The sequence below is a fragment of the Melanostigma gelatinosum genome (assembly GCF_949748355.1).
Source record: "Melanostigma gelatinosum genome assembly, chromosome: 3".
NCBI classification, from domain to species: domain Eukaryota; kingdom Metazoa; phylum Chordata; class Actinopteri; order Perciformes; family Zoarcidae; genus Melanostigma; species Melanostigma gelatinosum.
Window position 1 is genome coordinate 22900223 of NC_136636.1, and position 19126 is coordinate 22919348.

The 19126-nt window shown below is 46.5% G+C and overlaps 1 protein-coding gene across 1 annotated transcript in view; it reads left to right on the plus strand.

Moving 5' to 3' along the window:
- Window positions 1-19126, plus strand: part of magi3b (membrane associated guanylate kinase, WW and PDZ domain containing 3b) — a 116924-nt gene that overhangs the window by 88481 nt on the left and 9317 nt on the right. The window contains exons 4-12 of the mRNA XM_079265964.1: window positions 4871-5077; window positions 6672-6840; window positions 8683-8762; window positions 9559-9616; window positions 10624-10730; window positions 14837-15028; window positions 15706-16353; window positions 18181-18212; window positions 18920-19085. Coding sequence (XP_079122090.1) covers window positions 4871-5077; window positions 6672-6840; window positions 8683-8762; window positions 9559-9616; window positions 10624-10730; window positions 14837-15028; window positions 15706-16353; window positions 18181-18212; window positions 18920-19085 — 1659 coding nt within the window. The remainder of the gene's footprint in view (window positions 1-4870; window positions 5078-6671; window positions 6841-8682; window positions 8763-9558; window positions 9617-10623; window positions 10731-14836; window positions 15029-15705; window positions 16354-18180; window positions 18213-18919; window positions 19086-19126) is intronic.

Sequence of the window (19126 nt, forward strand, 5' to 3'; positions counted from 1 at the left end):
AGTATGCAGATTTTATATTTAAATATAAATGGATTTACTGTAGAAATGAGGACGTGGTTGTAACTAAGCCTTACATTTACCAAAGAGTACACCTAAACAGTGCTAAACAGTGAATTAAAGAGCCTTAGCCACCATTGTAGACACATACACTCATGTTGGCAACGGAAGTGGCGTTTTCCCCTCAGCCATCCATACACATTGAATTAAAACTGCTAACAGCATTAAATGTCTGGTTGTTGCATGTTTGGTTGTCAGAATCGATATTCCAACAGCAGACTCAAGTTATACAGAATTTAGAGCAACAGGTGTTTCAGTTTAACCAGTGACCGTGTTAACTGGTGACTTTCAGCCGAATGCGGCCGTGGTCGCTCGCAGTTACTTCCATAAATGGTGGGCGTAGATTGTAAACGCAAATTAGTATGTATTTAAAATCACTCGTTAAGCCGAAACACCAGCTGTGTCCATGGCTTTAAGCTATTAATAAACGTGTTGACTAGATATTCATATATGTATTGTATATGTATGCTTGCGCTTGTTTGTAATTGAGGTTTTTTATGTGCCCATGCGTTTGTGTCTTTTCCCGTTCTTGACAATATCCAGTCGACCACAAAATCTGAGCACGCAAGTGACGGGACCCGGTGTGCCCTTATGTAAACTAGTCAGATAAACCTGCCTCCCCTTTTTGCCTACCTTCCTCCTTCCTCCTCTCACAGACACGACCAGTCAGCTCTGTCTCATCACAATCTAAATTTAAAGCTTTCAAAAGTCTCTTCACTCTTTAAAAGCACCTTTAATGTACGTTCATTTGAACTGCACCTGGCAGTAAACATGTCAGTGGCGACTGATACTTTACAACAAGTAGACAAGCCCAGTCATGTTGTTTCCAGTCGGAGGTTTACACAAGGAGGGATCTTTCAGCTTGGCGAAGGGCCAAGTATTTAGCGTTTCTAACACCTTCGACTGCAATGAAGCGTAAGCACTGGCCGTGCATTTAAAGGTCTTGGAAAGTCAGACGGTCGCAGTGTATTTATCTCATGAGGGGATTGGAGCGGAGGATTTCTCGCACATTGCGCAATGATTATAGCAATAACATGATAATCTTCCTCTCTCCTTAAGCTCGTTCTTTCTGACTGCAAATCCAGGCTGCTGTGAAATGGGAGGGGGATCTTTCTAAATGCTTGATGGGCAACCTCTTGTCGCCTCAATGGACCTTCCCAGCGCCATTCACTCGTTCCCATTCAGCCGCATCTCGTACTTCCTATATGGATGGAGAATTAAAAGATAAAGTCAAATCCTCATCCAGTGAGAAAGCGCCTTAAGTGTGAGAGTCGCTTCTTATGGGTGTGCACAAGTGTGTGTTTGTAGAAGTGTGTGTTTGTGCATTCGTGGACCGCTAAGTGCAAATTCTAACTTGTTGAGGCAGGTTCTTCCAATGGTCTCTGATCCCTGATAAGGTGCCAGTCCCCACCCCCACCCCTTGTCCTTGTAGCATAGTGCCAGCAATGACATTAAAACACGCACACAAACTGTATGAGCATGCACTTGCGCAGAGAACAAATCTAAGAACTCGAAGATCAGCTTTCAGGAGCAGCCAAATCGCCCCCGAGCTGTCCTTCATCTGTGAGCTGAAGCCAGGTGGGATTTACACCTTCATAAAGAGGTTGACCGTGGGTAGAGAGGGAGCGCAAACTGAGGAAGAGCACATAATAAAGAGAGAGAGAGAGAGGGTTGACATAGAGGCATGCTCCTGGTGGAACCCCCCCCCCCTCCTCCTCCTCTTGCAAGGGAAGCAGGACTGGCTGCCTGCAGATGTGTGGATTAGCTTCTCAAAAGCTGGAAGGTTTAAGCATACGACCCCCGAGAGAGAACTGAACACTCGGATAGTGACCGCCCTCCTCCTCTCTTCCTCTAAGAACCAGTCGGCACCAACGGCTGCCGTGGCAGAGAGGGTTGATCTCTCAGCAGCACAGTGAAGGAAGTAATTGGATCGAGGAATGAGATCATTTACTCCATTTGGTTGTGGTTGAAGCGCGGCCTCGCTGATTTCTTTGAAAAAGGGGGAAGACAAACAAGAACAACCGTTCTCTTGTAATAGGTCACATGGGCTGCATTTCATCTGTGAAGAGCTCCTGAATTAGCTTCAGTTTAAAAGCGAACAGTAAGCGAGTTTCACTCAAGGTACTGCGCTAATGGTATTCTTAGCTAATCATAATGGGCTCGCTAATAGTCCCAAATGACTTCGTCTGAATGCTCGTTATGGTAATGGTTCATGTGTAACGTCTCCCCCCCCCCCTACCTAGAAAATATTTGATGGGAGTCATTTAACGCATTGTGCACATAATGTCAACTTAAACACCTTCCCCTTATCAATCATCCTGCCGTCCATGACCACGCTGATCTCTCAGGAAAAGCTGCTCGGAGGTCGGGACACAACTGGCATCAACACCAGCCAGGGTTAGACCGTTCCTTGTGGGCCCGGGCTGTTCTAGGATTGGTGGTGTACATGCCGGCTGCTTCATGTTGTTCCGGAGGGTCCCGGGTCGCCTGCCAAGCAGACACGTCAGCCATCTGCGCCAGGCGCTGAGAGCACATCTTTCTGGGCTCTCAGGTCCCTCCTCAGTCTCGGCGCCTCAGAGGTTCACGTTGGGTCACTCGCTCCGAGCAGAGCAGCCCGGACAAGAACTGAATATCTAAGTGCAGTGAAGTGCAAGACTGGAGAGACAGCTGCCAGGAAAATAAAGTTATGCACATAGAGGGTTTTTTGTTTTTTCCCCTCTGGTAAATGACATCTCTAATCCGCGAACCAGGGAATGCAAAATTCTGCCAAATCGAGATCCACGCCGAAATCTGTTGTTGTGGGATCCCCATCGTGATAATGAGTCTGATTTTAACGAGGAAGGGAAACAGACCTGGAGATTAAATTGAATGTGAGTGTGCGTGTGCGTGCAGTACTCATGCATGAGTGGCAATGTATGGTGTGCTGCGTGGATGGTTGTGCGTGAGTCTCTGGGACCGCGTAGCTGTCTGTTTCGTGATCTTGGCCAGATGAAAGCGTGCTGATGACCTTGTGTAGCTCGTGCATAGTGCCCTTGACAACAGGAGTTCTTGTCATCACCGGCGGAGGATTTCCCCACCATGAAATTGCTCGCACGCACGTTAAGAAGCGGCGGCCCGCTCTTCCTGGCTCATGAACCCCGTTGCGAGACGCGAGGATCACAAGTAGCGTCGGACAAGCTCCCCTGCTCATCAGCTTATGAGGCCTCCCTCCGTCTATGGTGGCAAATGGCGTCACAAATCTTCACCGATGCGCTGCTTTCACAGACCTCCGTATCTGCGACACACATTTATCAGGGGCCAAGAGACACTTTTGTAAGTAATTAATCACAGACGGAGCGTCTGGCTGATGAATGGCAGCGTGCGGCAGGAGACAGGCGGGGGATTAGCCAGCAGACCCAATCTCTCCTCGCTATCGCGGTGCCACCCCTGTTAATGAAGCCATCTTTGACAAATGCGGATGAGTGTCGCTTAGTAAACACAGCGAGTCGCGCGACAAGGAGGGAGGGGCCGGCTTTCATCCAGCCTCCTTCCCCTCCTCAACCTTCCCGCTGCTTTGAGGATGCTGAACGTAGCTGCATTAACCCAGGTTGCTGTGCATTGTAGTTGGCAAGCTTGAGGAGAAGAGGTTGCACTTCGAGATGGGCTCCCTTATCGGAGGAGATCGTAGTGGTGGTACGGTATGGTGCCGTAAAGCTGTGGTGCGTTCCTCAGAGCCCTCTGTTCCTCCCAGCATGCACGGCGTTGTCAGCTTTGCCTCTTTGTACCAAGCTATAAAAAGATCTGGAGTTGATGAATGTTGCTCTTACAGTACAGCATCTGCATGTTAAGTACATCTCAGGTTCATAATACTATGGTCCAATGGAATGGAGTTCAGGCTAATTACATTTCTTAAAACCCCTGTTACCCAGCAGCATCCCTCCCTGTTCTTCAATTAATCTCATTATAAATCCTGATTTAGCAGAGCAGGCGCACTCTTATGTGATCACTCATTGTAAGAACTGAGTAAATATTTGACCCGACGAATGAATTGGCAAAACATATATTTAATATCATTGCATGAAGACATCTGAGAGAGAGAGCCGCATTTAGCGAACACATAATAGTAAAAAAAAAAATGGCAGGGATGTAAATCAGGATGCTCATTATTTATAATCCTAATGGAGGTTGAATAATTACTTATTCCACACCTAAATTGAGTTCCACATACTGCTCACCAGCCATACATCGATTGATCACCCCGTGAGCTAAATGAGCAAATCATTTAACAAAGTTTTGCACTCGTACGGAGTGCACTGAAGATTTATCATCCGTAACACAAGGTTTTTTCTTCATTCGGGAAAAAAAAGAGCAAGCTGAGATTTACATAATTGCTGTATTCAATGATCAGTGTAATTAGTTGCTGGCAAACTCCAAGTAAAGGAATTTTAATGTTACATGAGTCATGACAGCCCTGTGGTGCAGTTATCGAGGGAAAACAAAGCCGTGGAAAGTGTGCGGAGGAAGAAGACCTCTGAAACGTGTGAGAAGTCGACCTCGAGTGCTGCCGTGTGACATTTAGGGAATTCATTTTTTGAACCTGATTGAAATCAGAGGAATTGGAGTGATGTTGACATGGTGGATGATCTCTCTGCTCCCTCACATGACATATATACGGTTCGTGGCACACTACTGCAGGTTTTTCGTTCATACTGGTCTGCGTTAGCTGCCTTTTCCGCGGCTCCTTAACTGTTTGCGGTTGCACTATTTTATGAGTAAGTCTCTCTCATTCTCCTCCTCCTCCTCCTTCTGCTCCTCCCATCTTTTACTCTGAAAGGTAACTACTACGGGACCCCGAAGCCGCCGGCGGAGCCCAACCTGGTGCAGCCGGACCTGGTGGATCAGGTGCTGTTTGATGAAGACTACGGTGGCGAGGGCCCCAGGAAACGCACCACCTCAGTCAGTAAGATGGACAGGAAGGACAGCGCGGTCCCTGAGGAGGAAGACGATGATGAGAGGCCACCGCTGGTCAATGGACTGCCTGGTCAGTGAACGTCAAAGCACAGAATGTCATGTCAAATAATGGAGATTCCGACCGTACTCTGTTTGTCCTTTGGTTGTGGCATTGTCATGTTAGGTCACTGTCTGCTGTGAGACATGAAGACTTTGCCTGGTTGCAGATTGTTTCCCGTTTGATGGGGCCCAGTGGGTGTTTGAGGAAACTACAGTACTGTCACATAAAACGGCATTAATGGATTCCCCTCCTGGGCAGCTTGATCATCCCTCTCAAGCTCTCGTCCCATCCCCTTCTCGCCCGTTTGTCATTCAAGGTTGTCGTGTTTTTGCACACCCAGATCAAATTTTGAACTACCGGTGCAGACTCTGTTTGAGAACTAACTTGAAAAATTTGACCTGACAAAACCTGGATACGCTGGCGATGCCGTCACTATTTGTTACCTTCTACTATGTCAAGCAGGGCATCCTCCTCAGCTCTTTGAGGAACAATTCTGTCCTCCGATGCTCACGAGGAGAACAGCGCTTGCATCAGAAATGGGTTACATACTGTGCGCCGTACCCGGGTATTGACAGCGAGAGAGTTGGAGTTAACGCGGAGGCAGGTCCGAGCTGAAAATGGTGTTTTTCTTTCCAGAATGAAACATTGTTTTGACAGTCACGGCTCAAACACTGCTTGCTCAGCTGTACAAAGGATTCACATAAATCCAGCGTCTGTTTACCCAAACGCTCTGTCAGATTGAAATCAAACAGAGAATGATGCCCAAACATCCAGGAGTTCTTTTAATGGAAAGAAACCAGCCGTAGCTGTTGCAGAGTGGTCTCAGACCAGCCATAAATGGGCAGAGTTATGCTCGAATGAAAAAAAGAGGTGAATGGAAAAAGTGAGCTCTAAGTCTCTAAACTCTTGACTCCATCTTTGCCCCGTCTTTTCTCGGACTGTCCTTATCATAACCCCCCCCCCCCCCCCCCCCCACCACCACCACCGCCATTGCCCCTCTCCCCAGTCCCTCTTTACGTGTATCGCTGAGTGGGCCCTTCAAACACATGTGCCTTCAATCTGTGCCTTTTAAATCAAATATAAAGTCTGTGCTTCTGATCAGAGAGGCAAAAAGAAAAAAAAAGCGTTTTGGATGCAAATAGAATATAACTCGCGTTTCATCCCTTTATACCTGTCTTTTGAGGGAAGGTGTGAAATGCTAAATGAATTAGGAGAGCCTTTGTTCTATGTTTCATGTTCATTGTAGACCAGGTTCTCATTCATGGGTGTCTGTACAAAAGCAACGGTGTATAAGTGGAGAGCAGCAGCACAGTGTTGTCATACAGAAATGTCCTTGGGCTCAAATGGCTCTTTCTAATGTGAGTCCATGCCTCTGTCGTTGCAACCCTCAGGGAGTGTACGTGTACATATGCATAAGCATTAACACTGTGTGCACATGCAAATGCAAAAAACAGCCCTTTGGCGAACACGCACATGCAAATCCTATGAGCGACACAGCTCTTCCTTCACTCCCCTGCAGCACGAATGAAAACAGGAGGGCAGAGGTGTTCCTGCAGGCTAACCGTCCACTCTGCTCGCTTTTCTCCCTCTTTTTCCTCTTGTCTCTCTCTCTCTCTCTATACAGAGCACAAAGAGGGGGCAGACTGGAGAAAAGCAGTGCCCAGCTACAACCAGTCCAGCAGCTCCATGGACTTCCGCACATGGAGCTCTCTGCCCCGCGATGACAGCCTGGAGCCCCTGCCCCTTAACTGGGAGATGGCTTACACTGAGACCGGCATGGTCTACTTCATAGAGTAAGTGACGATTTGGGTGTTGTTACTTATGTAAACCATGTCATCTTACAACTGCAGCAGGGTATGTTGTAAGATGTGATGTTAAAAATGGATGTGTTGTTTGTACAGCATTTTATTTACTGCTGTCTGCTTTATGCACAAGGAAACACAGTCGCATGTTTCTGTTCGTATCAAATCAGGACTGTTGGGCTTGATCCTGGGTGTGTAATGATGGGTTTGTGATCTGCATGTGACATCATTTACTCATCGCTGAGCGATTAAGAAATAGCAGCTCATCAACAACGCGTTCGGGGAAAGAAAGAGTGACACGAGCACAACGAGGGCCCACAGTTGTGAAGTTTGGAACAGTGTCTGACTGAATGCAGACAAACACCACACATCCCATCACCCCAGACTCTAAACTGTCTCATTGCAACATTTTGGGCAGTGAAATATGAATACAGTAAAACATAAAACTTCCCAAGTTCAACTGACCACTCGCTCTTTTCAGGCGAACTTCAACAAAGTTCGTATTTCACCTGGAATATTTTTTCCTTCATTCCAAATATGACAAGTTAATAGAACATTTTGATAATAAAAAAAAGTGTAATACAAATGATTTGGAGGGAAAAACACAGCACAGTGGATTTCAATGTGCATCACTTCATCACACAAAAGGTGTCAATCACTGAGTCATGAGTAAAGTCATCATTTATAATATACAGTGTTTATATACTGTATATGTATATGTATATATATATATATATATATATATATATATATATATATATATATATATATATATATATATATATATATATATATATATATATATGTATATACTGTAAAGGGTTAGTGTTAGCGGGTATCACACACACCGGCCACTTTATTAGTAGCACCTCTTCAACTGCTCATTAATGCAAATATCTAATCAGCCAATCACGTGACAGCACTTTAAGTAAGGCATGTAGACATGATCACAATGATCTGCTGAAGAGAGGCGATCGAAGGGACTTCGAACGTGTCTTTGAGTATTTTTAGAAACAGCTGATCCACTGGAAAGACAAATGTATTTGCTCTCACTTTATTGTGCCGCATTCAACGGTTTCATGTCAATAATAATCATTTTTAAGATACACTTTTTGATGTTAGTGAATCATCGGTGCCTCATCAGCTCTGGACTTTGTTAAAATGAAAATGGGGATATTTGTAAGCGCTATAAGAGCCGCTCACGTTTTGACAAAATCTCTCCCTATATACTGTGTACCGGTATATATACTTTCTTGAGCAGAGGCTTGTTGAAGACAGTTTATTCATTTGCACATAGAAGGAATCTGACTTACTGGTGCATAACAATAAACACATTGACTGTCATCGCTAACATGGAGACCAATCAACACTTTGATTTTACAACAATCGGGTCAACAAGCCTTTCTCAGAGGTTGGTATAATGTGTTGGTGCACTCCGTGTTGAGCCAGCATGTGTGTCCATGCAAGCCGGTGTGTTTTATTCATATTTGGCTCAAAGCCATTTGTCTCTGGAGATATCAGAAGACCATTGTGCTTTTCCTCCTCATTACACACCCCAGTTGCTCAACACATTTCAGGGTAAACGAGTTTGTCGGGTTTCTCATTCAGAGTTGTTGTTTTTTCTCCACTCTGAGAGCGCCGCCTAACCATCAACACGCTAATGTGACAGCTGAACGTAAACCAATGGATCGGATGTGTGTCGATGGATCCAGTGACTCTTGTGCCAGAAAGCATGTCACAGAGGAGAATCCGGTTGACATGGCACATCCTGTTACAGGCCTCAGCGGCGGTCTTCGTCGTTGATATTTACCGGCTACTGTTTGTGTTCCGCAGTCACAATACCAAGACGACCACGTGGTTGGACCCCCGCTTGGCGAAGAAGGCGAAGCCCCCTGAGAAGTGTGAGGATGGAGGTATGTAGGCTGCACTACTCAGCTGCTGTACTCAAGCATGCAGTCATCCCATTAACTGCTGCACATGTATTTACACGGGGGCATACCTCCATTGTGTCGGACCACCATTACGTGATCCATCACTTCACACATTCAATCAAATAACCAACCAGGGTAAAGGTCCATGACTTTGTCTTTGAATTGACATGTCACCTAGCCCTCAGCTTCATAGTCACATGACCTAATTTACCTGGAGCCATGGTCTACTTCTTTGAGGAATCCCAGCCGTGCCTCCGTATCCCCAGGATGCTAATGTGGGCTTGAGTGCAGGCAGAGACAGAGAGTAGCCACAGCTGAAAGAGTGGGACCCTTCCAGATGGGTTTTAATGGATTTTTACAGAATTCTAGTTGGTGTGTTGCTTCTGAAAAGCTACTCCAAAGCTATCTCGTGCATGAAGAGCTCTTCTGTCTCTCTCTCTCTCTCCTTTCTCTCCCTCCGCCTGTTCATTGGGGCATGACGGACATCGGCCATTCCAGCCAACCTGCTTGTTGAAACCACAGAAATGTTCACAAAATCATTGTCGGCTCATTTTCACGGCTACTTTCTTATGCTAAATGTCCCAGTCAGGGGGAAAAGAACTACACCGGTAACCACTGCTGCACCTCTCCACTATGTTACATGCGTTACAATGCCCAGATGATTGTCGACGAAACATCGTGCCTCGTCTTCCTCTTCTGTCTTCCATCGTGTCGTCTTAATGCATGCTCCCTGTCTTTCTACATCTCTACATAACACAGCGCTGTTCTCTGTTTGCAGAGTTACCTTACGGCTGGGAGGAAATTGACGACCCGCAGTACGGCACATACTACGTCGAGTAAGTTGTATTGCTTTATTAGTGTATGTGTTTTCCAAGCACTCCAGCTGCCATTGTCACAAACAGTGCAAATTGTTCTATCCCGCTTGCTCCTCGCGGATGCACATAACACACAAACGCATTTCACCAGATGGATCAGGAGTGCACGTTACACTGTGTACATTAGCAGTGGACCGGCGTGAATCAATACCGTCTAAAAATAAACAAATGGACGCAGCACACAGCTCGTGTTGTTGTATCCCGGGTGAGCAGAACAGTTGAAGGTTCTGCGGGTAACATTGCACCGACCTGATCTCGCTGCGTGCAGGACGCATATACGTCTCTGCATATTGTTTGTACATTTGTCTGTGTGCGAAATGCGTTTCCACCTCCCCATCAGGACATCGGGGAACCGCGGCCATTGTAACAGCAGTGGAGAGAAGTGGGGGAGACTTTAAACTAGAATACATGGAGGGAGGCGAGAGGGGGCTGGAAGGAGAGGTAGCAATCTGTTGTGATGAAAAGGAAATGGGAACACTGGCGTTGTTTTATTGCTCAGACTGCAGAAGGATCCCTCCTAGGCAGCGCTCACTGTTTGGACAAGGAGAGTCAACGGCATATAGATGGAGCTTATAGCTGCCAGTCTTTTAGCTTGAAATGAACTCACGATGATACAATGGCTGTAGTTTGTATGCCAGGGGGACAACAGGCTGTTTACCGTGTTGGAGAGGAACAGCAATTTGTTGGCATTCGGGGGGTTCATTTCCTAGAATATTAAATTGCTATAAGCCATAGTTGTTCCCCACATAAAGAGAATGCAAGGCAGCCTTTACGCTATTTGTGCTGTGTTTATGAATGTATTTATAATGCTGCCACTATAGCATCCCTGTATGAGAAAATCACAGTTCCTTTATCGGAAAGGTGCTTGCATAATTTACTGCAAAAAAGTGGAGCAGTAAGCTCAGAAAGTCTGAGGTGCGTGTTGTGTGTTTGCAAGTCTCTTAAATCTGAGCCTGTTTTTCTTTCAGCCACATCAACCAGAAAACCCAGTTTGAGAACCCGGTCCTGGAGGCGAAGAAGAAGCTGAGCCAGGAGACGGCTGCCATCCAACAAGCCGCAGCAGCACCTTCCCAAGGTAACAACAACACTGCAGAACCTGTCCCCCACTTCAACCTCCTCTTCATTTGGATTGTTAGGAGAGAGAAAAAAGAACGACAACTTCCAGCATTGCTGCTCCTACGCGTGACCTTTGAAAACAGCACGAGATATTACACTCTGCCTTTTGACGTCTCGCTCCCGGTCGATAAGACATGCAAGTACGTGTATAACTGTAATTACTTCCACCAGCTTCCTGTCTTTCACACTCGTCATTGTCTGTCTGGGTAAAGACACCACCACAAGAAATTCCAGTAAAAGTGAAGTCATCTGAAATGAGAAAAGTGGACTCAGTGCAGATCTCCACTTAGGCGTGTCTGCAACGACCACTGCTGTGACGTTTGATGGAATGAATACAACCCACATCTGCCCCCCGTCTAGACATACATACATACCTACATACATACACATACATAGATACATGTATGTATGCAAGACTAGCCATGGACAGACAGACACCGAAATGCACACGCACACACACATAATCTCCTGGCAGAGATAATGAAAAAGCATGACTCTATTTGTTCCTGCTGTTTGTATGATCATTTCTCACTTATCATCATTATTATTTTCTGACCTGGTGTTTACTTCACTATGTCGTATGATATTCAAGAATGGAGGAGGAGGTTTGGCTTCAATATGAACATTTTCACTGAGCTTATTCTGTTTCGGTACTCACTTTGAATCACTCTGGACGTTAGCATGAGTCAACATGAGTCCTCTCTAGTCATGCACTTGTAGTTTAATCACTTTGGCTTATGCTCTGTACTGAGGCCAGCCCTTTCACCTCCGACAGCGTGCTGTGACAAATCTGTTATCTGGGAATATAAAGCAGCAGGAGTGTCGTCTTTTAATGCACGTTCAGCTGAACGTGTAACCCTTCAAGTAGCCTCAAACAATAGTAAATTGGTTCGCTCATACAACACAGGTTTTTGTCAGCTCTGCAGTAACTGTCTTGTTCTTACGATTGACAATCAATTTGTCTCCTGCAATAAACACTATGACTTAAGTATGTTTTCATGACAATGGATGTAGAGTAGATTACGGTGCTGCAGTCGTGGAGATAGACAGGCTCGCTGCGCTGGCAGGGTTTCAGGGAGTGGGAATGGGAATGCAGGGCAGGAGGCCGGCTTTTAGCGGCGCTTGTGGCAACAGCTGTTGGAACAGCATGTCAGAGAGGGCACGCATAATCAGACATTTCTCTGCTCAGGTGTGTGGGGACTGAGGAAACCGCCTGATTACCGATTACGCAACCTAGTGAGCTGCCAGACGGTCGCTATAATGAAACCGTTGACGGTTGCACCTCAGGCGATAATTCAGATTTTTACAGCTTTCCCAGATAGATTCCGAGGGAGTTTTTTGTTTTTATCAGGGACATTACTGCTCTTATATACCTGAATACATGTCGTGAAATCGTTCAATAAATGATTAATTCTCACCAAATTTTTAATAAATCTTATTTAGCGATTCTTACTTTCGCAAAGGAACATGGTTACTTGACTTGTATTTGTATTCCACTGTATAACACTTTTCCCCCATCATTTTAATTTCATTTATCTATTGAACGCTAGCATCCAATATATATGAGGTGCTGCTGCAGCTCAACCTACAGAGGAGGCTATGCTGCGCTGTTTGTCAGCTCGCCAACATAACAGGCGTTGCGCCCACACGTGTGGCTTTGTTCTGATAGGTTGTCTACATTGTGCGTTACTTTCCCTGTGCGTCAAGTCTTGGCCTGGCGACAGCAGTTGCTTTTGAATTCTGATGTTCACGGTGCATTCCCATTGATGTAGTAAGAAAGACGTCTTCCCAATTATGCTGAATACTGTCTCTGGGGATTTACTACGCAATTGAGTCACACACGCGAGCAAAAATCAAAAGCCATGGCTGTTTGTTGCGGTGGATCTGATGGCTTTGTCTGCCTCTGGCTTTCAAAGTCTGCCCACAGACGTCGGCACAGGGACCTTCCTTGGACTCTCCCACACAAGCACAGGCTCGCACACGCCGCTCTCACGTCCTCCTTCTGTCTCATTCTCCCGCCATTACCTCTGTCTGTTTCTCCTCACGCAGTCAAATGGTGTTCCCATGTTGAGTTTATGAAGCGATTTTCATGTGATTATGTAAATGAGCGTTGCTTGATCCATGTGACAGTGTGGACATCTGGAGTCCACACTGACTGTGCTAAGTTGCACTCACTTGCTCACGGCCGTCCATGTCTGTGCTGGATGTTTATGACCGCTGAACCAGTTGATAGTGTGAGAGTGGCTGCATTTAAATTCCTCACACACGCCTCTGAAAGGTACCGAGCGTTTTTTAAAACTGAAGGAAGTGAGAGGTTGTTGCGGTTGCTACTTTCCAGCCAAACCAGAAAGCCACTGCTGTGATCTTGAACATTTGATATGGAAATGGTCACAGTCACCATGGTCCAATCACCGTGCGCGACAGAAGGAGATAAAGGGGTCGAATTGGAGGAAGATATTCAGCTTTATATTTTCATACACAGAAGGGTAGTTTTCAGGTGAGGCGTACACATGCAGCACACATTCTATCATGTTCTCATTCTTACAGACAAAACAACAAGAATGAATTGATCCGATCAAGTATTGTCTGTGTTTCCCGAGCCTGATATCACTTAATCCTCCGTTGTTGTCCAAAAACTGTTAAAAACACATCAGTAAACTCTAGGTGACATTTTCCTTTATTGCCATGAACTCGGACAGTCTAGATTATTTTGAGTTAATCCAACATGCAGCGTCCTGATGGCATTAATACTCACCAATGCAACAATTGTGGCTGAAAAAAGCCCCCAGCACTGTTTGAGCATTTGTATGCTTAACCTGCAGCAGTTTGTTTCAGCCTCTTTAGATGATAAAACAATTACAATTTTCTTTTGCAGATTCACATCTTCTGTAGGAATTCATGAATTTGGGAAGACAGACTGAGTCATTGTTGGTTTGGGTCTTTTGACGGGATTTGTTGTCAATAAGAAAAACATAGAACAAGACCACCTTTGTTCTTTAACTATTATTGGTGAATATATTCACAAAGAGAGAATATTCTCACCACATCTGTAACTAGCATGGTGGCTGTGGAATTCTGTTTTGGGCCGTGTTCATTCTTTAAAACGTTTTTAAACACAGGAGCATTCTTAGGAATTCTTATAATTAAATACATGTATTTATTGTTGACGCACATGACGCACATGTCTATGATGTATAGGTATGATAATGTTCATAATGCATCGTAGACACGGGCGTCATATAAAGTGTCACCGTGATATTTTATTTGCCAATTTGTCTTTAAGGTAAGTGGTTTTTTTTGTTGTTTCAATGAACTTTAGATGTAAAGAAACATCTTGAAAGAAAATGATGGACCATTTCTTAAGCTACAATGAAATTTCTGTCATCCCAGAGACAGACCGCCACATCGCATTCTGTCATTACACAGCACATTCGCCGGGATGTGCATCGTTTGTCACCAGCTGGTGTTTTTGAGTTGAAGCTATAACGCAGTCCAGGCCAGAGTGGGGCAGTAGGGGGGGGGGGGGGGGGGGGGGGGGGGAAATGGTGTGTCCATGATCTAAAGTGCTGATAGCGCAGTAACGCCAGATAGGGACGCTGCTCAGTTTAATTCAGTGTGACCCTGACAGCCGGTTATCTCACGTGTAGCGTATGCCACAGCCAAGCTGCTGGTTCATATTGATGTTGCCACCGACCTTAAGTAAATTAGCATCTAAAGCTAACATTGTATGTCATTGTATCTGTCTCTTTGTGCTCCTCTCTGCAGGGTTGCACAAAAAGGTCCCTAGTGACAGGTTTATCAAGCTTAGGCATGAACGTCATGCCTGTTAATTCTAAATGACGAATTACTGTTGATGCTCGGCACATAATGTGTGTCATCGACATTCAATGGATTTCGCTGCCTTTCAAGAGAGATATGACTCTATTAAACCTGTGTCGCTGCGTTTGATGTCGAGCTCTGTTCGGAGATTTCACTTGTGTTTTGATAAAGCTTGTCATTCCCTTACATAACACACACACACACACACACACACATACTTAACACGCATGTGCACTTTGTTCGCAGGTAAGGGAGGTGCGTTCGGCTTCACTTCAGACCCCAGCGAACTGAAGGGTGAACTGTACCACACGGCGCTGAAGAAGAGCCCCCAGGGATTTGGATTCACCATCATCGGTGGTGACCGCACTGATGAGTTCCTGCAGGTGAAAAACGTGCTCGGCGACGGCCCTGCCGCCCACGACAACAAGATGGCGTCCGGTGAGCGAAACCTCTGCAGATGTACACGCTCTGCCGAAAGGGCTTTCCTGTTCAAATCAATGCTTCAATCTCACGTAGCCAAACTAGTAGTTACAAACTAATTTATTTTGCAGCCAACTCATACCAGCTGTGCATCTGGAGGTATTAATTTGACCTCCGTAGTGATTATTTAACCTAACACTGTCCCACGAGTTCAGCAAGATAATAACAACAACGCTAGCTCTGTCAAAGGGTATAGCTTTATAGCAGACTGATTATGGTGGGTGTGAAGCCATTGTTTCTGATCTTGCCATTGCCTTGCGGCTGCCTTGGTAAATCAACAGCTGTGAGCTCTGTGTGATGGTTACAATGGTACGTTGTGACAGAAATCTACAACCGTCGCCCGCCCGTGTAGCTGTGGCAGAGAGTGCTGTTAAGGTCTGTTCAACAATGGAGCATGGGAAGGAGGGACAGGAGTAAAGTGATGGTAGACTGAAGGAATTCAAGGATAAAAGGAAAACTAAGACGTACCGGGAGTTGCCAAAATGAAAATATGAGAGAGCAGCGAGGAGAAAAAAGGACTTTTTAGAAGAAAGATCCATCTGACAAAGGAAGGAATAAGACATGTAGAGACGTGATGTCTGGATTCAATCCCAGAATAGAAACGCCGCCGCCAATTTCTCTCTTTTCCGTTTCAGGTGATGTCATTGTTGAGATCAACGGGATGTCTGTGCTGGGCAAAACCCATCCAGAGGTGGTGCAGATGTTCCAATCCATCCATATCAACCAGTATGTGGACATGGTTCTTTGCCGTGGCTACCCGCTGCCTCCAGATGTGGATCTGAGCAGCGACGACCCTCTCCCGCCTCCCCCTCCCCCACCGGCCACCCAGCCCCAGCAGGCCCTGCATGGCGGAGAGGTGGTGACAGCCGTGCCCCTCATCAACGGGCAGCCGCTGCTCGTGAAAGGCGACGTCCTCCACGGCTCCTCTCAGGAGCTCCACTATGTCACCACGGACGCCATCGGCCGGCCCGTCGTGGCTGCCTTGCCCAACGGGAGGCAGGGGGAGCGGGGAGAGTTGGCCACGGGGATGCTGCAGCCAGAGCTGGTGAGCGTGCCGCTGGTCAAGGGGCCTGGAGGATTCGGGTTCGCCATTGCTGACTGCCCGCTGGGCCAGAAGGTGAAGATGATCCTGGACGCCCAGTGGTGCCGTGGCTTGCAGAAAGGAGACGTCATCAAGGAGATCAACAGGCAAAATGTCCAAACGCTCAGTCACGCTCAAGTGGTGGACATTCTCAAAGACTTGCCAGTGGGCAGCGAGGTCAACGTGCTGGTGCTGCGAGGAGGTGAGAGACTGTTTGTCGTCTGTCTGTCTGAGCCAAAGCGACTCCCGCTTGAAACTGCGGTCATGTCATCTTCAGCGCGGAACTCGCTGACTCCTCACATTTTCAAGTCGAGTGAATAAAAACAACAAATTGTGGTGGCTGTTGACGGTAGCTTGGCTATTCAAAAGTGGTAGCTGTGTGCAGGATTCTGTGACCATTCGTGATGATTTTCTCTGACCAATCAGTGGTCTGCAGTCATCTAACTCCTCATTCGAGTATAGGCGAGGTCAGCGTGCTGATACTGACGGGAGGTGAGGTGGTGCTGTGGCTTGTTTGGGGGCTGACCACTCACTGTTGTTCTGTAAAAGCCTGGGTGATGCCACTGTGTCTGCGGTCTGTAGGTCACCACACCAGAGACTGCTGCCCTTCTTTTTTTTTTGCTATATAGATCCACCTGCACGTCTGTAGCTGTTGCATTCAATGATCAGACTCGATCCGACTGAGCCCTAGTTCTTGCCATCGCATTGCAGCGTCTTTGTTTTTTCAAACTGTACGTCTCGAGCATTCCTCCTGGGTGTCTTCACTCAACCCGGCTCTGTTTATGACGTCTCCCATGGAGGCGTAACGCAGTCTGTTACAATTCTGAGAGCGGGAATTACATAAGCGTGGGGCTGTGCTTGATTCCAAAGGAGAGAGGGAGGAGGGCAGGCACCCTTCAAATGCCTCCTACATCATCTCCAGCCGCCCCGGGGATTCACTGCGTAAATCGATGAACCCCGGATTGGCTTTGATCAGCAGCGGAGTGCAGAGGACTTCTAGATGCCTCTATAGCCATGGCCCCTTACAGAGCCATGGCTAAATGTCTATAGAGGGATAGTCCCAAGGGGCCTCCACCCCGTGGCCACGCCCCAACCCTCCTCTCTCCTCTCCCAAACACCCACTCGCCCTCTCTGCTGTGCCACCATCACCACGTCCTACTCCTCTGATCCACTGCATGACCCCACAGTCAAAGCAGAGCTGGGCTCAGCCTCACCCAGCATCCCCGGCCGAAGAGCCAATGCCAGCTTTAACCCTCATTAGACAATGGCCTTTGGCTTGTGTTTGTGTATGTGTGGTGGGCATCACTGTGCAGAAGAAGAGTGGAGCTTAGCTACAGGATGGGAGAAAAAGAGTGGGTGCGATGCAGGTGTGTGCCTATTGCACGCGCCTTTCTGTATGCCTTTGATGACCCTGATGCTGGATTGGGAATTTTCGAAGTGGAGCGGAAAAATGCTGCTGCGTCTCCCCTTTTCCATCAGGCTCCATTAACCCCTCATCAAGCCAAGTGTTGGTCCGGCCCCACATGGGCTGCCGGCTCCAGAGGAGTGTTTGTTAATCCAGTTAATGCGGGGAGTTGAGTGGGAGGAAAGGGGGGTTGGGGAGTGTTGGAGGGAGGGGGCTGTAAGAGATGACCTGTAGGGAACCATCTGAGCACTTGCGATGGAACGTGTGGGTGCAGTACAGCGAACACAGAGAGAGAGAGAGAGGAGAAGAGAATTATCGCTCATTGAATTATATGCATGAATCTCTAATGCACTCACTATGTAGTGAGCACTCCAGCACATGTACCTTTATATTCCCTGTGTATCTTTTAATCGCACATGGATGCTTGTTTCCTAATGGAGCATTCTTTAGTGAGTACACACCTCTTGAGTTTAGAGCAGCTTGGAGCCGGTTTATTTTTATGCTGCGCCGCTGCTGCTTCTCAGTCAGAGAGGCAGTGCCATCTGGTGGAACGGTGCTTCAGTGATTGTAGTCTTTTCTGAGTTTCTCACCGTATTCCTGTTGTCTCTCTGTGTCTCTCTATAGGTCAAACGTCCCCTGTGAAGACTCTAAAGCCTGTGAGTAAAAGCATATATTTTCCTATTTCCCCACTATTGTTTCCCCCTCTGGGACTTATCCCACAATTTAATTGCGGAGCTTTTTGTCTTCCAGCCTAACCAGTAAAGCCTCTGTTGCCTCGAATTAAATGATAGCAATACATTTGAATGTTGATTATGTTTCTGGGCGCCTCCTTTTGTTCGCTCTGAAAAACGATCTTAATTACTTCCTTTCAGTATTCGTATTCTTAGGGCTATTGTCAGGGGATTGCAATGGTAATGAAGCATGGATGAGCCTCTTTAGATATGGTGGTATTATTAATACAAGCGTTTTAGATAAAGACGTTGCCCTTTCTGCCTGAATAGGCCTGCCCCTGGGAAATCTGTAGTTCCCCCCCGTGGATTTTAAATGACATTAAAATCTCATTGCTTAGCCTTCAAAACAATTGCAGGAATGTAAAGGGAAACAGCCTATGTTGAAGAAATTAATAATAATAAAAAAAGAGCCAGTAAAGTGACCTTTGCCACTTCTGATAATCTATCACCATCACATGCTCAGCCACCTAGTCGGTCCGGGATAATGAGCTGTAGAGACTATGTATAAAATGTGTGATGTCCTTCATAGGAGAATACTAAAGATTGTGCGATCTAATGGTAAATTAGCATGTTCAAAAACAGCGATGCTTAAAGAAATGTGAGCATTTGATGGTACATGTATTTCTTTTCAGAGACAGGAAATGACGGCCAGCACAGAGTCTTTAGACGCTATCGTAGACTTCGTCCCCCAGGCCCTGCCTTACCACTCCAACACGAGCACCCTGCACTCCGCCGACTCCCCCAAACGAGATGCCACAGAGATGTACCTGAAGTCCAAAGCCCTGCTGGACAGCAGACGTAAGTGAAGACCAACACGCCATCAGATGTTCTCAGAAGTT